The following is a 16,691-nucleotide window of genomic DNA, read 5'->3' on the forward strand; positions in this document are numbered from 1 at the left end:
CTGCATATTAATGAGCGTTGCGCTACGTTCCCTAAACAAATACACGGTAAGCACAATGAGATTATTGGCGAAGGATTACGCCGCGATATTGAATAGCTCACATTTTTTTATGCTGAATTATAATATTTTATTCTTCGGTCACCTCTGAAGAATTTTATATTTGTGCGACGTTGCGATCGCGGCAAAGTTATGCGAAACGCGTAATTCTTTCAGTTTCTTAGCGTGTTTGCTTTTGAAACACGTATGGCACGTAAACTGTATTGCGTGTTGTATTTTTCCAATTTTTCTTCAACATTCAACTCTTTACAGTCACTTAAACTTGAACTTTTCACTCAACATTCAACTTTCACCAACTCTCAACTCTTCAATCAACATTCAATTCTTCAATCAACAACCAATTTGCAAGACTTTATGAGCCCTCGTTATTTCTGATCAGTGGCTATAAGGAGAGAAGGTCCTGGGGCGGAGGGGGCCTGGGATGATCGTCAACTTCTCCACGTGGCGGGAAATTCCGGTGATCTCATATAGCAGTTAAGTTGACGGTATTCATATCCGCCAAAATCCTCAAAAAACTGAATGAACATAATACGTTTCCTAAACAAACAAACACTTGGCCAGGTTGTACAAAACGAAATAAATTTCTTAGAAAAATGTACACGAGCCTATGGCAATTTTTTTTTAAACAAATATACTTCAGTCATTCTCGCCTTTGTTGTTTATTCGATCAAGCTCGTCACCTCCGCCGTTAGGATCAGTCTACCGTCAGTATTTTGTATTTGAAATAATTTGCTGATCCAGGTCTTCAAATGATCCGGCATCACTCATCGTTTGTCGCTGTGGAATTGCAGATTTTCTTCTATGGCTATTAACGGACTACTCTAAATAATCATCGAAGGCAACTGCTTTTGTCAGATGTAAACTGTTTTTCTCAAAAAACCGGAAAGGTTATAAAATTCATTGACGGCCGATTATATAACCTTTTCAATCGATTGCTTTAAAAAGCAAATCGGAATTAACAATACTCAGTGAAAACCAAGAATAAATCATTAAAAATTTAAATCCGTATGCATGGAGTGGTAATCATCGAATACATGCAGAATTATCTCCTACCAAGTTAATCCCAGTAAATACCTTTGTGCCTTCTCGACGTTTTGATCCAAAGAGTGATGGTGAACTAGCAATAACTAGGCTTCTTACAGTTAGTAATAACATTGAATGAACTCCCAGTATATACGGCCATCTTGTGACAATCTTCGTCAGTATTTGACTGTCACGAGTCTCACCGGCTAAAGTCCCCGTTTTTAATCATTTCATAGCAAGACCTTATTCTTTTTTATTTTTGGCAAGAACGTTTCTTGATAACCGCTCAATGTTTTCTGTTAAAACCAACTACTTTTTTTTTCATTTGGAAAACCATTTTATTTACAGCCTGTCTTTGAACTATCGCCTACTGCAAATTATACGTTCGCACACTTCAGTTGTCCGGAAATTTTGTGATTACAGACAACGGCGTGTCCAGTGACGAACAGCGCGTGCCACGACCAGTAATTTGTGTACTTTTAGGCCCAGTTGTTCAAAGCCCGATTAAGCTAATCCTGGGTTAACGTGAACTTTGAGTGGAGCTACCAATCGATAAAAATTATTCCAGAGGATTTTGCCCCTAAGTTTTGATTAAGACTGTTTTTTTTTACCATTAGCTTAGAACTAGCTTATAAAAACATTTTAAAGGAGCGAGATGAAAATCTCAATTAACTTTTAATCGCGGATTAGCGTTAATCGGCTTTCGAACAACTGGGCCCTGTGGCATGAGTACACGGCGACAGTCCTTTTTTTCTCTTGTGAAGGGACAATGTCTCCTCTTCAGTTTTTAAGTATTTGTTTGTAAAGCAATAAATAAACAAATAAATGAATAAACAAACAAGCAAATAAATAAATAAATAAATAAATAAATAAATAAATAAATAAATAAATAAATAAATATATGATTGAATGAATGAACGAAAGAACGAACGAACGAATGAATGAATGTCCGCAGCCAACACTCTTTTGTGTTCTTATTGGTAACGATATTATTAATCCATTCAACTGTGCCAGAAATATTGGCGTGCTTTTTGATGACACCTTGGCTCTCGGTCACCAAGTATCTGCTATTTGCAAATTCGTTTTATCATCTTAGGAATATTTCTCGAAAACGGAAATGTTTAACCATCTAGTCTATGTCAATGTCTTCAATAGTTCTAAGGTTGATCACTGTAACTCGCTATAAATGCTTGCTTACAAAACTTCAGTCTGTCCTCAAACATTGATAGAACAACATTGGTTGCCTGTTGAACAGCATACTGATTGCCTTCAAAATCGCCCTTATGACCTATGAAGCTTTAAATAACTTTGCTCCTGATTATGTGGCTCAATTTTTCTTTTTCTTTGTTTTATACTCATTATCATACATAAATAAATAAATAAATAAATAAATAAATAAAAATTGAACCAAGGATAATATTGAAGCACAACACATACATACACCTGGTCCGTTCGTCTTCCTGTTCTCTTTAATCCCAACCAACGTTTAGATATCTTGCATCAAGGACAAGTTGGAATAATAGATATTCATCTTTTGCTTCGCTTGTCAAAACTTTCTCCTTTCCTCCCTTTTTTCTCTCTTTTTAAGCGGCTTAAGTAAAAGTAAGCATAAGCGCTGAAGAGTTCGGTCCAACTAACCGCACGTTACATCACAATCATGAGTCAAACCAACCGACCTCTAATATGCGTGCCATAGTTAGCGCGGCAACAACATGCGAACTGGCGTTTTGTACTCTACTCACACGATAGGCGATTACTAACCACCTTTCGACTGGGAAGTCGGAAGCGAACGCATTACCAACAGCACTCTAGATATAAAAGAGCTTACCTTTCCTTTGTATTGTTGCTCTTCCTTTTGACTTGCGTGCCGTACTGGGCCTTATATTTTAGTTCTTCAACTTTTAGTTCCTCTCTATATACACCTGTTGTTTGCATGTCATTGTCTCAATTTATCTTTATGCAGTTTGTATATGTATGAGTTTTTGCATCATGGAAATTATCTTCTTACTTATCTTATCTTCTTAACTCTGAATTCCTTTTAGTGGTAAACGCAACTTCAGAGAGAAAAATTTCAAGCTAACATGTGAAGAATGTTCTTTGTCTATTACTCCCAGTATCGAATTCGAACTGAAAGACAAATTGTTAAGTTTCGTTATATATATTTTCATGGGTTCGAATCCTGTTCAAGCCTAAATTTTTTTTCAGAATTTCATTTTGCAGCTGCGTAATTTGCGTGCATAAATGCTCACTAATTTATTCATTGTTCATCCGCAGTTCAAATACATCAGGAGCCCGGCTCCTGAATACATGTATTTTTCCTTTGATAACCCGCTCTTTTTCTAGCCACTTTACGGAGATTATAACCAGACATCGTGTTCCGTTTGAAATGAAGAAAACACTTCATAAATCATGGAACCATTTTTCCATGTTGTCAGTACTACATGTAATTTGTTGTTAACAAATGCTGTCATACTAGATTGAAGCGTTACGTGATTCATGATACCAAAGTTCAAGTTCGTTTCTTACGTGATGTAGCATCTCCGGTTGTTGTGCAATTTTTCGCGGCTGTCCAGCCTTTCTACGAATCAATTTGCCTTCCGTTGGGTTTTGGTTTTTTTTTTTTTAAACCATCAGTTAATTTGATTACTAAAAGTTTCACTTTTGGACCACATGAAAACAGCCCTTTTGTTTAGCTTGAGTCTCCAATAAATTATGGACGGAAATGTTAGTTAATTTTAATAAACAATGTTGAAACAGTTTTTTTCTATTAGCAACATTGATTTGTATTTACAAGCGTAAATTCTAGGAAAAGAGAAAAAGCTAACATGACAACATGCTTATTGACACTTCTTCAGTTATTAACGTAATTACACACATGCTTTAGCTTTGTTGAAACAGTTGCGACCGTGATTCTGTTAATTTGAAGTCCAAGAAAAGTATTTGATCTTTTAGAGACCCTGAATAAAGAAAGATATGATCTGGTATGTTAAAATGAAAAGAAGAACGTTTTTAGTCAAAAAGTGACCTGATTTTGGTTTTCACGGGAAGTTATAATGCATTTAAATAACAGCTACTTATTACTTATCGTATGAATCATCACTAAATAGAATTTTTTAAACATATTCTGACACGAAATAAGACGCTAAAAACGTTGCTCTGGTTAGAAATTTGTTTTCGGTACATACATATATCTTATTCGATGGTTTTACATATAATACGCGCGGATATTTTGCGAGTTGCGTAGTATTTTTCCGAGCCCCGAAGGGGTGAGGAAAAATACGAGCAATGAGCAAAATGTCCGCGAGTATTATATGAAAAACCATCGAATAAGAGATTTATTATTCCACTACAAAAATATTTTGTTATTTTAGCTTCTCTGTTTTGGTTACAATTTTGAAATACACCCGGCATTAACTGTCCATCGGTATATGGCGCGTACGAATGACGAAAACAACACAGAAAGCCAGTTAAATGTCTTTAATTTGATTGGATAAAATGAAAAGATAAATGACAAGTGATTGGCATGCTAAAAACTTGTTTTCGAGCTTGCATCGTTTCAAAAACTATTCTTCGTCCAGTCCGGCCATTGTTGCTCCTTTTTCTGCCTTTTCGGTCCTTATTCGCTTTGTTGTAAACCGGTCAAACAGGGACACTACAGGGTATTACGGTCTCATATATTGCGCGTTCTCTTGACCTTATTTGGTGAAATGACATAATAGTGGAATAATAAAACTATGTACATGTACCCCTTAAAGAAAATACATCTTTAGTTTTATCCCCACTGGGTGGTTGTTGTCAGAAATCGTGCCTATACAATGTAAGGTGATCAAATACACATTGCCCGCGCCCCACTGAGGCGAAATGGGACTCTTGTTCCCAGTGTTGGCCGCGTTCGATTGGCCTGTCGCGAAAGCCCTGCCGACGAGGTTGTCATGGTGTCACTCACGCATTCCATGGCGGCAATTTTGAAGCGCTTTGGCAATTTTGTGGAACGACTACTTATTAGGGTCGGTAAGGCATGTGCGATTAATTTTCAGAAATAAATTTGCATGTCATACCTTTTTTCTTATAGACGTGACGTATTTTTTATGCGAGAATTCGAGTCAGTTCAGTTGGAAGCGAGCCGAAGGGCGATATTCTCTCTTGCACGATGTATGTTCAATTGACTCCTAACCTGTCACTTTGCCACAGAATCGCTCAGAACTACACCAATTCAGTTACAAGTTACGTCCGACTTTTGTGACCATATGAAAATGCGAAGAAAAAAACCCCCAGATAATTCCAAATATTGTAACACGTGCCAAGATGAAGGCCACTTTAGTCAATGTGTGATGTTCGTGAGCTTATAGTGTGACTTCTGCACGGAAATCGAAGCCATGACCTTCTGTACACTGAGCTACTGGGAAACTCTACGATAAGATACGATACGATACCGTACAGCACAACACAGTACAGTACTGAAGGGCAGTCAAGGAGCCCGTCATAGGTTTATAGACATTGCACAACTAGCATTGAGTGTCACCCTTAGAAAAACTACTGTGTATTTTATTAGCTATCCTTCTGGCATCAAGAAAATATTCCTTAATTTCCCTCCAGCGTAAGTAAAATAGTAAGGTACCTTTTTAAGCTTTCTTGTAAGAAACTACATTGTCAAGATCGTTGACTCACCTTTTGAACGGACCAACACACAAGATGTAAAATTAACTAAAGACGTTGTCGAGTAGGAGAATAAAATCTCCACAGTCGTTTCTAGTTCTTTTTTTTTTGCGATAAACGAGGATGATTTTTTTTTTCAAGACTTACACTAGTTTTCTCAATAAGCTTCCTTACAATGTTACATTACAGTACGTAACGACATAAATTTTAACAGTGATATTACTTCATATAACTTATAGTATTACGTTACAATATTATTAAGTCTAAAAAAATGCAAAGTTTACGAAGATTAAGGCACGTGACATTTACAGAAACACGATACTTTACAATCAACAGAGGTGAGCAAAATTCTGCCATTTCTTAAAGAAAAGATTCGGTTCGCCCGCGGTGACCGCTTTATATTTTTCTTGTTCAAATTTATCCTGCACTATAAATTATTTTGAAGTCAACAAAAGAGGATTTTTCGACATTTAGTGCATTAACGTAGAGGAAATATTTTCCAAGTATTATGAGATGATTGTTTCTAGTTCTTGTTTAGTCTTGATCCAAGGCTTAACTTTATGACCACAATGTTTGGCAGTCTTGAACATCTGGGCGTGGTGTTCATATGGTACATTTTTTGACCGTCAGAGCAACTCTTTCCTGAGACTTCACGTCGTCGTTAGCCCAGTTCCTTCATTCACAGCTTACATTCATGCCGTATCTGGAGTGAATTTTTGCCGTCTCCATCTGCCTTCAGTAGCGGGACTTCGTAGACTAGTCCCTCCATTCTGCAGGTACCACTTGGCTCACAGAAAAATATCACAGCCTCGATCTAGCACGTAAAAGAATAACAAGATGATATCACTGAAACACTGCCTCATCGTAGAGCTTTTAAATTAGGCTTGGTGGTGCTATGTAAGGCTATGTAGGCGTGATGCTCACAAGACTGGCATAGTAAACTTTTGTATTTTATTTTTCACTGTTACCCTCGCGCCGTCTCATTGAATTTTGAAATATATTTAACCCAGGGTATGTAGGATCCCCGGGGCAAATTACATATTGTAAGGCAAAGCACGCCAAAGTGATATTTCCTTGCGCGTTGATACTCAAACAGTGTATTTCTAACTACTAACATGTAAGTAACGGTTAAAACTTCCCGTCGTACCTCCACTTTGGATTCTAAGGTTGAGTACCTCCCCAAAAACTCGTGACCCTCGGAAATGTGATCCAGTTACCCAAGGGTAATCCTTCACTTACTTTACTCCGCCGCAACACTTCCAATCATCGAGGTGTATGAATGGGTGACTTATGAGGGCAAAGAAGCTTAAAACCTCTGCTGGGTAAGTACACACATGTACAGTAGCACTGCTTCATTTTCTTTATGCAACTGAGCTTTGAAGAGCCCGTTTTAAACCAAAACATGTACGTCTATACTCGGGTGCCCTTGCAGTTACTCTTGAATCATGAGCTCGTGCACTCACAACTTGAAATTACCCTTTGATACTTTGCAGGTAGAATTGTAAAAATGAGAAGTGTTACTACCAGTGATTTGTTGGCTTTGCTATTCAACTTGAGGGATTGATACTAACCCGTGCGGTAGTTTGTGGTTCCCAATCTGCATCTGGCATCCGAATTTTGCAAACGGCACGCAAGGAATCCTGGGTTAAATTTCCAGATGGAGGCTCTAGTTTAAACTGCTCCTGGATAACTTCGTTATCTGAGAGTAGAACCCAAACAATCACCATGATCAAACAACTGGTAACAAAAAAAGGTACAACATGGATGGAGAGAAAAGCTGTTGATATCAGCTACGCTAAATTAAAAACACAAGAAAAACTTCGAATCTGTCAGTCAGGTTTTGGTCTTGGGGAACATCTTGATTCAAAGGTAATTGAATTTCTACTTCAACATCAAAGATGATGCTTTCGGTCGGGCAAAATGCAATTTACGCCAATATTGGGTAATACAATCCTAGCGCTTCGTCATTAAGTTATTGTTGCTCCTCCTGACCTCGCACTCGGAATCCCCAGGTTCTCTGGCCAGCGAGTTAACCGCTTAGAAAGACCTTGGTGTATTGGATTTTTTTCACCGACAATTTTAGCGGTAAACAATGCAACTGAAAGACAGAGCCATTTTTTCGATTTCCTCATAGTATCTACTGGCGACCAACCGCTGACCAAAGAGCCTGAGCACTCTGGGCACGAGATTGTCGTGCTCCTCTATTTGAGTTTTGTAGGTTTTTCTTTAGAAAATTAAAATAGGTATTTCCACATGCATATAATTTTTTTATTGCAAAGGAAATCATATGACTTGAAATGAAACATTAGCATACGAAACTGAATTTACCGATTGGTATTTATCCGGAAAAACGTTACTATTGTTTTTCCTACACTAACAAATGGCACAGAGCGTACAATTTTCATCCGAATTTTCGAAGAAATTTTCGCAAAAATTCCACACAAATAGAGAACGAAATTCGTTGAAAAAACCTTGCATTACTTTTGTCAAGTATAACCGTAGTAGTATCCATTGTCAAAGCTGACCGTACAAAGAGTGCTAGAAAGTGGTGGCATTCATAAACGAGAGAACTTGAGAACTATACTAAAAAATTATCTTGCAAAGATAAGAGATTATGATTGGTAAAGAAGAATAAATTATAATCAATGATTAAAATCGAATCAAGATGAGCAAACTTTACCTTCCTGTGGCCTAAAGACCATAACTTGCCAATTACTCGTGACACCTTCTGTCAGGTAGCATCCCGCAGGAAGACTTATGCTCAGCGTCACTTCAAGGGATGATCCACTGGTCACGTGAGCTGGTTCTTTGTACGTGACTGGGGTTCGTTTCGATGTTAATCGTTTTATCGTGGCGCTTTCTTTGCTCGCTTGTCCGTTTGTTCGGTCCTTCGAGATTAGAGAATGCTCCACGATATTGAGCTACGAAAGAAAATTATGTTTTAAATAAACGTTTCCCGGACTTGTGCATTATGCTTTCCGTGCGTTACGCTCATAAAGAAACGTATTAACGCCAAGATTCAGAAGTCGCAAAAACCTTACAAGTTTCCTCTTAAACGTTGCACCGAGGCTCAGTTACAATATCTAATTTATTCGAGTGCTTTCTTTGTTTTTGATTCCGACCATTCTCTGAAAGTTTTTCTTTACCTTCTCCAGTTTACCGCCCTCTTCAAAAAAAAAAAACATTTCTAAAATTTATTTCGATTCGAAATCCGAGAGCCACAGGTTTGTTGGTCAAGACCATTACATGTAACTGCTTCCTCAATTAAACAGTTGGTTAAATGATAGCACCATTCCTACCTGTGACACCGTTTTGGTGTTTAAGTCAACAAGGCGAATGGCGTGGTTGTTAGTGTCCGCAACATACAAGTATTGACCGTCTGGGCTGATACACAGTCCACCTGGTTCATCAAACTGAACGCTGCCTTCATCTGAAGACAACCCTGGTTTACCAGTGCCCAGAAATGTTTCGCAAGTCTTCTTTGAAGGGTCAATCGCTTTAATCTGCCGGAGAAAATACAAATGTTAATAAACACGAGATGAAAAGCATGTCTCGGAGTCCTTCGTTGTTTATGACTGGACTTCAACTCGAGCATGTGAGTCAGTTTTGGCCGGAGTCAACACAAAGGTTACTGTAAGTTGATGGGCTTTGTTTATTGGGATACTCCAAAACGTGAATAGTCTGTCACTTTTTGTTTCGTTTCATTTCACTGAATTCATTACTTGTTTAATTTTTCGTTCCATAATGGTACTTAATAAGATGTATATAGATGTTGTTAAACGAGATTGCAAGATTTCTTCAGTGGTTAAGATTGTGGAGAAGGAAGAAGAGATGGTGCCAATATTGCAAATGGTCCAGTGGTAAAACTGGGATCAAAATAATGACAAAATTCCCGTGCGCTGATTGGCTCGTAGCTATTGTCTATAGGAGAACAGGCAATAAAAATGACGTCAGATGTAACGCGCGCGCTTTCTCAGCGCAAAATAAAAATTCTGCTCGCACTTTTTCCATGTTATTATCAATGTACCAAACTTGGCAGTGAAATCGCACGCCTGCGGTTTGTGGTTCCACTTGAGTTTTGAACATCTTATGACGTCATTTTATGGCCTATAAGAGTTTAGACCATAGAAAACAGCCGTCGATTTGTTAAATCATGCTATTTTTCTTTGCATGCATCAAGATCTCGTCAAGAAAATTCAAATGGCCTGTACAGCTTTATTACCTTGTGGTTATACGAGTCTGCCACATACAGGCTCTGTGAATGTGGGTTCCAGGCCACTGCTAATGGGTGCTGAAGCTTTACATCAATGCCTTTGCCATCCTGATCGCCAAATGCAAACAAATTCTGAAGAGCAACAACAACAAAAAAAATGCAATCTATTTTTCACGTTTTCAGGGTTTGTCGCTCTTGAAACAAAAAATTACCCGTCTATCGAGCCAGTTTTCAACCTCTCCGTCTTCACCAACTGTAAATTAAACGAGCATGCCAAGCGTATTCAAAAACATGTAGAAGGTACGAAATTCACAAACTGAACCTATATCTTGGCTTCTTAGTTAGCATACTCCATTACAATTGAAGAAGACTGAGAAGGTCTTGTTGATACTGCTTGAAAGAGAAACTTCGATATTTCAAACCATTTACATTTAAAAGTTATGCCTCTCCAAGAAACAAAGGTAAACTCAGTAGCTTGAGGGGAGGGGTGGGAGGTGTATACAAAATCATTGGTTTGATTTCTGTCTAGGCTTTTTTTGTTCCTTTGTCCCCAAAGTTAAATTTTATTTCTACTTTCCCTTTTATCACTACACTTGATATTCTTGATAAGATCAGAACTACATTTGGTGAAAACAAAACTACCGGAGTCGGTGGATCAAAATCCTTCAATTACAGATGTCATTGCAAGAATGTGACCTTTGAACTGGCTAAACTCAATTTCTTTGTCTTCTCAGACGACTGATGGCAACAACAACAACAACAACAAAAAACAAAACAAAACAAACATAAAACAAAAACAAAAAGAAGGAGAGTGTTGGTTGAGTCTTGACTTCAGAGTTCGTGTGCTATTTAAAGGGGCACGAATGCATATTTCCCGTAAACTTACTGTAGGGTCTCTGTCTGCTCCTACCAAAGCCTTTGTTCCACCAGTAGCAACATCAACAGTCCTCACACTACTGCTCTCACTGTCTGCTACAAACAAACACCTGAGTGGTTTTTCCAGTGCAAGACTGATGCCTGATGGTTGTGCAAAGGCAGCTCTGTGCGGGTAACTGTTATTGCGATTCTCTTCTGCCCCACTTCCTGCAAAACGAAGGCAGGTGCCTTGCGCTTGGGACCTGAAGGACGATAAATGAATTAATTTAACACATTTTCCTGAAGGTTCTTATTTTTCCTTTTTAAAGGAAAAAATAAAATTTTGAAACCTAGAGCTGTATAGTGAAGCAGCGGCAATGATGCACCGGTAAAAACATCATATCTAAATGCAAATCTTGTGAATCAGCCTGTACAGATTGAGAATAATGTTTTTAATAATTTATTGTCGGTTTTCTTGAAAACTGCCAATTAATGGACACAACAAAGAGTCACATGAAGAGTGAAATATGACACGGAAGTGTGCAACATAAAAATCTGAGAAATATCACAAATTTAGGCTGTAAAATGTTGAAAACAAACAGCACCATAGGAAAGTGCAGCTCAATAAGCCTTCATTTGAATGGTCACCCTTTAGGATTTCCTCTGAACTGAGATTCACTGACATTAAAACCTCATGGTACAACACACTAAACAGTACCACAGGAAATAGCTGTTCGGTAGCTTTTATTTGAATGGTCACACTTCAGGATTTAATCCAGACTCAAAAATTTGAAATACTCTGTACAGCACAATAAACAGCACCACAGAAAAGTACTTCTCAGTAGCTTTCATTTGAACGGTCACACAGTAGGATTTCATCCAGATTCAAGTATGAAATGCCCTGCACAGCACAATAAACAACAGCAAATGAAAGAACTACTTGATTGCTTTTTTTTGAACGGTTTCATTTTAGGATTTCATCCACACAGACCCAAAAGTTAGAACCACCTTGTACAACATAATAAAGAACACCAAAGGATAGAACTACATGTACAATAGCTTTCACCAGTTTGAGTGGTCACGTTATAAGATTTTGTCTACAGACTTTAATAAAAGTTAGAACCACCATGTACAGTACAACCCTGTAATAAGTGCCACAGGAAAGCACTGTTCAATAGCTTTCATTTGAACGGTCACACTTAATGTCTACACTATGCTGGATAGCATTTTATGCTGTTGTGAAAAATACTCTGGCCTGGTGTAAACAGAAGTGCCCCAAAACCACCGCCATCTTTTCAATAGAATTCAATGCTCGCTTCTCGTTGTTGACTTCCATTTCAGTTTGATTCTCTGTTCACACTACTCAAGAAAATGTCATGAAAACCTGTCTGATAGGTGACGATTCAATTTCAAGACCGAAGCAGTGCAGCATCGCTCCAGCATAAATAAGCGTATTGTGTGTGACCAAAAGCCCTACCCGATATGTTTATCCTGGGGGCACAAGAGCTATCCAGTATGGTGTAGACATAGCTTAAAAGTCAGAACCAGTTCCCGATATTAGATGTAGCCAAGGTCCGTTTTGTAGGAATGAAAGAGTTCAAAGATAATGTACAGCACACGACTACTGGCAACAGAGCACCACATACACTGTAAACTTAACGTGTCCTTTATTATGCCCAGTGGAGTGTTGATGCTAACCTTTTAAAACTGGTAATACCAAAACATAAATTCTCTTTTCTTGATACTGTATATTTCTTACCGCACTCGTTGGGAGAATTTGTTCAAAATCAAAACATTTCATCCTGGTGACCATCATTTTCTTCATTATTAAAAACTGGATCATTGTATAGATGCAATTCCAGGGATTTGATTGGCTAAGTGGCCATGGTACATGTACATGTACATCAGCCATTTTATATGTACCATGACCTATAGCCAATGCACACTTGTGGAATAATTGTTATTTTTTTTTTGTGGCCTGCATATATGTATTTGATCAAGTAGTGAGAATGTAAGGAGATATTGTGTGCTGGTCAATGCTGGGCTTAAAGGGTGAAGAAAATGGCACAAAAAAGGAGGTTGATTGCAGCAAAAAAACAAACAAAAAAAAAAGGAAAGTAAACAAACAAACAAACAAAAAATTAAATTAAAAGACAAATAAAATAAATGACTGACCCTCCCTTTAGCCATGAACTGTCTTTTAAGTATAAAGCCCAGATTTGATGTGTGCCAGCCATGGCAATATACAGTACATCTCTTTCAACTTCATCTTTTGTAGGTCCTGATAATCATAGGACAACCAAAAACAAAAGGAAAGCAAATTAATGATGATAATTCACCAAACTAAACAGATAAATAAATTAAAAAAATAATTATTTATGGCAACAAAAACAACAACAACAAGAATGGAAAAAAGAAATGTAAAAATTGTATGTGAAATCCTGAACTTCAACTTTTTGAAACAATTAAGCATTCTGCACCATTTCAAACCACTTTAATAATTATTCTTGTAGAAAGTTCACCCTATGTTACTCCTAATCTGTTCCCAACCATATTTTTCGCCAGAGAACAGAGCAAGTGGGCAAGCATTGTTTTTATTTCATTTGCTTGCAATGCAGGCAGAAAAAAAGCAGAGGAAGATTTGGAAGTAGAGTAAAAAGTGCAACCAAGTAGGTGGGTCATCTGACATAGCAGCTACAATTGACCAAGACTCTGGCACTCGCGTGCAGCCCCAAAACACCTGCATTGCAGGCTAATTTGAATGCTTAAAGGACCCTAGTCAGCCTCCGCCATTTTCGATGCCATTGAAATCATTGATATTGCATGGTGAAGCGAAATCTTATTGCTTTACTGTAAGTTGTGTTCCTGAAAATATGTTTCATTATCTTTAGTAGTTACACAGTGATTTCTTTCGTTTTGACATGCTCTGAATAAAATATAATAGCTAAACTCTCGCATGTAAACAAAAACAAAGGTGTGGCTGACTAGGGCCCTTTAACAATCTCATCATGAAAGCAAATGACTGTGACTAGGCTCAACCCAGATAACTTAAACGTTTTCTTTAAATTAACTTAAAAATGTTTGCTTTCCTCTGCCACAACCTGTAAAATAATATGAATGAACCCTTGTATAATGTAAAAATAATGTACAAACCAGGAGGTGGGCCAACGGCAACATCCCATGGTGAAGTGATGCTCTGCAGTGTTCCAAGTTTTCCGCCTTCTTTGTCACTTCCCTGTTTACCATTCCCAGCAATGGTGGTGACTTGTTCCGTCTTCAGACTAATCTGACAAAACAAAGATAAAGAAACACTAAAATATAGATGTTAAAAGTTTTGTATACGAAATGTTGACCTTTGGTTTAATTTTAGTTGCACTGGTTCAAAGCTTTTGCATTAGTGCAAAGTACTTAAATTGGATCAAAGTTTTTGCACTGGTCAGAGCTGAATTTTTTTTTTGCTCGATACAGAAATTTTATACTGTTGAGATATATTCATTATCAATTAGCACTCTTTTTCTAATATCAAACTGTTTGGAAAATGTCACAGAATAGTGGAGTCCATTAACAGTCCATCCAAAATAACAGAGGAGGGGGGAGTGGTTATTAATCATACAACGAACTGAGTTGCTACTGGATCCACTCGTGCAAGTCCTTTGTGACCGAAATGTTACTGAATTACCTTCAACCTAATTGTTAAGAAACAAGAAAAAAATTAAAATTTAAAACTGAAAGATTCTTACTTGTCTGATCGCATGATTCTCTGTGTCAGCAACAAAAATAATTTCATTTTCAAAAGTGACTCCTTGTGGTGAATGAAACCTTGCTTCTTGAAATGACCCATCCACAAATCCAGCTTCATATTTTACTCCTCCACCAATAGCATTCAAAATTACTCCTTCTTTGTTTATTATAAGAATTCTATGATGCCCAGTGTCAGCCACTACCAGTCTCTCCCCTCCCTTGTCAGTACATACTTTTCCAGGAAATGAGAGACTTGTCAGGGGAAGGGTATCTTTGGCCAGTGAAACACCAACAGAATGCTCACTGACTTTTCCTAAAAAATAAATTAAATATATTTTAAAAACCCAAAAAAAAATAATAATAAAAATAAATAAATAAATAATATGAACATTATGACAAAACCTTGAACAACAACCCACTCACTCAAAAAATTTTCACGACTAAGTAACGTTATGTAATAGCGAAAGTAAGTAGTAAGGGTCTAGATCTTCCTTCTAAGGGGAAGTTGGGGGGAATCTGGGTTGTCATCCAATAAATCTTTTATCATTTATGTTAATATCTAGGCTACTGTACATACAGTGTACTATGCTAAATCCCTCAAAATATGTTTGAATCAAGTTGTTTTTGCCCTTCACTTCATACTTACTTTTTCTCATCCACCAACCCTCTCTACCAACACCAGCTTTTTATCCAGAGACTTTCATTTGCTCTTTCTTGCTTTGGTAAATTTGTGAGTGCACAAAAGGTTATTGTAAAACATGACTGATCTGCACACCTTTTTTTGAAAATGATTGCTGGAGATTTTTTATTTCAACTGGAGATTCTGCAGGGTTCCTCATTTTATACAGAAGATGTTGATAACAAAAAGTCTATGTTTATAGCTTTAAGACAAACCATAATAAATAAAAAATAATCTTCTTTTTTGAACCGAAAAAACCCAGGTTAAAAGCAGCTTGTGTTGTAAAGCCAAGTCCTAATCAGACCAATTTTTGAATGTGAATGAACTTAAAATTTACCATAGGTAAATGTTAACTCCACCGATTCCATCCTGCTCACTCCCCTCCACTCCCCCCCCCCCTCCACCCTGCAACATTACCAACACCTCTCCTCTTACAAAGGTCTTTCAGTCCTTTGCATCACAACAGTACTCCTACCTTTCTGTTTGTAAAATTTCAATGCTGAACCCACAAACTGTATCAGTGTGTCTCTGTGCCCCTCCCCCACCAGACTGAGTAGGATTTTTCCTTCTGGACTCACAACAACGAGAGTTGGCCAGCACTGGACCGAGAGAGTGTGCCACAATTTTGCCTCAGAATCATTCACAACAGGGTGCCTGATGTCATACCGTAACACCGCACTCAAAATGTTCGTGGAGGATTTTTCGTTCTCGAACTTCGCCGAGTGGACTCCGAGTATCACAAGTCCGTCTTTCTCAGAGTAAAGATGTTCCAGCGCCTCCAAATCGGGCAAAATATGCATGCAGTTTATGCAGCAATATGTGAAGAAATCTAAAACGCACAATTTCCCACGAAGCTGGTGTTCAAAGGATAAAGGACCGGTGCAGTTTAACCACTCCAGATTCGAATCAAAATCTGGAATATCGACAGTGTCTTTTGACCCCATCTCCTCGATGTGGCTGAAAATGGCTTCGTCTCTCTCTTCATTCGAGGACGCAGATTTTAACTTAGCTATGAGCTCCTCCCCACGTTTGATAAACCAACCCTCTGCAAGAACCATAACGTTGAAATAACGGGGAAGTTGACTAAAATTTTGACTTAAATTTAACGTGGAATTCTTTCCCACAAAAATCGCTTCATCATGGTGATGTCTCAGGGTAAACTCCCAGGCGTCCCCGTTAGAAGTCAGCAGAACTACCCAAAGATAAAAGTGGGTGCAGTATAATTTTCACAAAAGGTCCACGTCGTAGCTCTCGTCCCAGTACCCTGAATGACATGGCAAGGCTTCCGTTCTGGATCCTTCTGAAGAAGTCTGAAAACCCATAAGAAAATCTACGGTAAAAATGTAATTATTAGCACATTACGGGATTTTTATTGGAGGCAGTTTTGCGTTTCAAAATTATTTGGGATTTACAATAAAAACTGCTTAATCATATTGGAGAGGAAGTATTATTGAAAGGATTTTTAGT

General features: G+C 37.8%; 1 protein-coding gene across 1 annotated transcript; it reads right to left on the reverse strand.

Annotated features, from left to right (window-relative positions):
* Positions 1-5,608: 5,608 nt before the first annotated feature.
* LOC146465969 (NHL repeat-containing protein 2-like) lies at positions 5,609-16,398 on the reverse strand. The gene is made up of 10 exons (XM_085128065.1): positions 15,700-16,398; positions 14,545-14,858; positions 13,958-14,090; positions 12,980-13,085; positions 10,836-11,067; positions 9,959-10,081; positions 9,036-9,239; positions 8,417-8,657; positions 7,308-7,435; positions 5,609-6,550 (listed from the first exon to the last, which is right to left on the reverse strand). Exons 1-10 carry the CDS (start codon positions 16,280-16,282, stop codon positions 6,416-6,418), a joined length of 2,199 nt encoding a protein of 732 aa, XP_084984191.1. The 5' UTR covers positions 16,283-16,398; the 3' UTR covers positions 5,609-6,415.
* Positions 16,399-16,691: the final 293 nt, after the last annotated feature.

The sequence above is a fragment of the Pavona decussata genome, unplaced genomic scaffold, assembly GCF_977016875.1.
Source record: "Pavona decussata unplaced genomic scaffold, jaPavDecu1.1 SCAFFOLD_155, whole genome shotgun sequence".
Lineage (NCBI taxonomy): Eukaryota > Metazoa > Cnidaria > Anthozoa > Scleractinia > Agariciidae > Pavona > Pavona decussata.

Coding starts and splice junctions, on each gene's coding strand:
- LOC146465969 (XM_085128065.1), bottom strand. CDS start 16,282: ATGGTTCTTGCAGAGGGTTGGTTTATCAAACGTGGGGAGGAGCTCATA. Junction 9,240..9,958: donor CAGACTCGTATAACCACAAG/GTAATAAAGCTG, acceptor TTTCTCCGGCAG/ATTAAAGCGATTGACCCTTC. Junction 8,658..9,035: donor ACACCAAAACGGTGTCACAG/GTAGGAATGGTG, acceptor TTTCTTTCGTAG/CTCAATATCGTGGAGCATTC.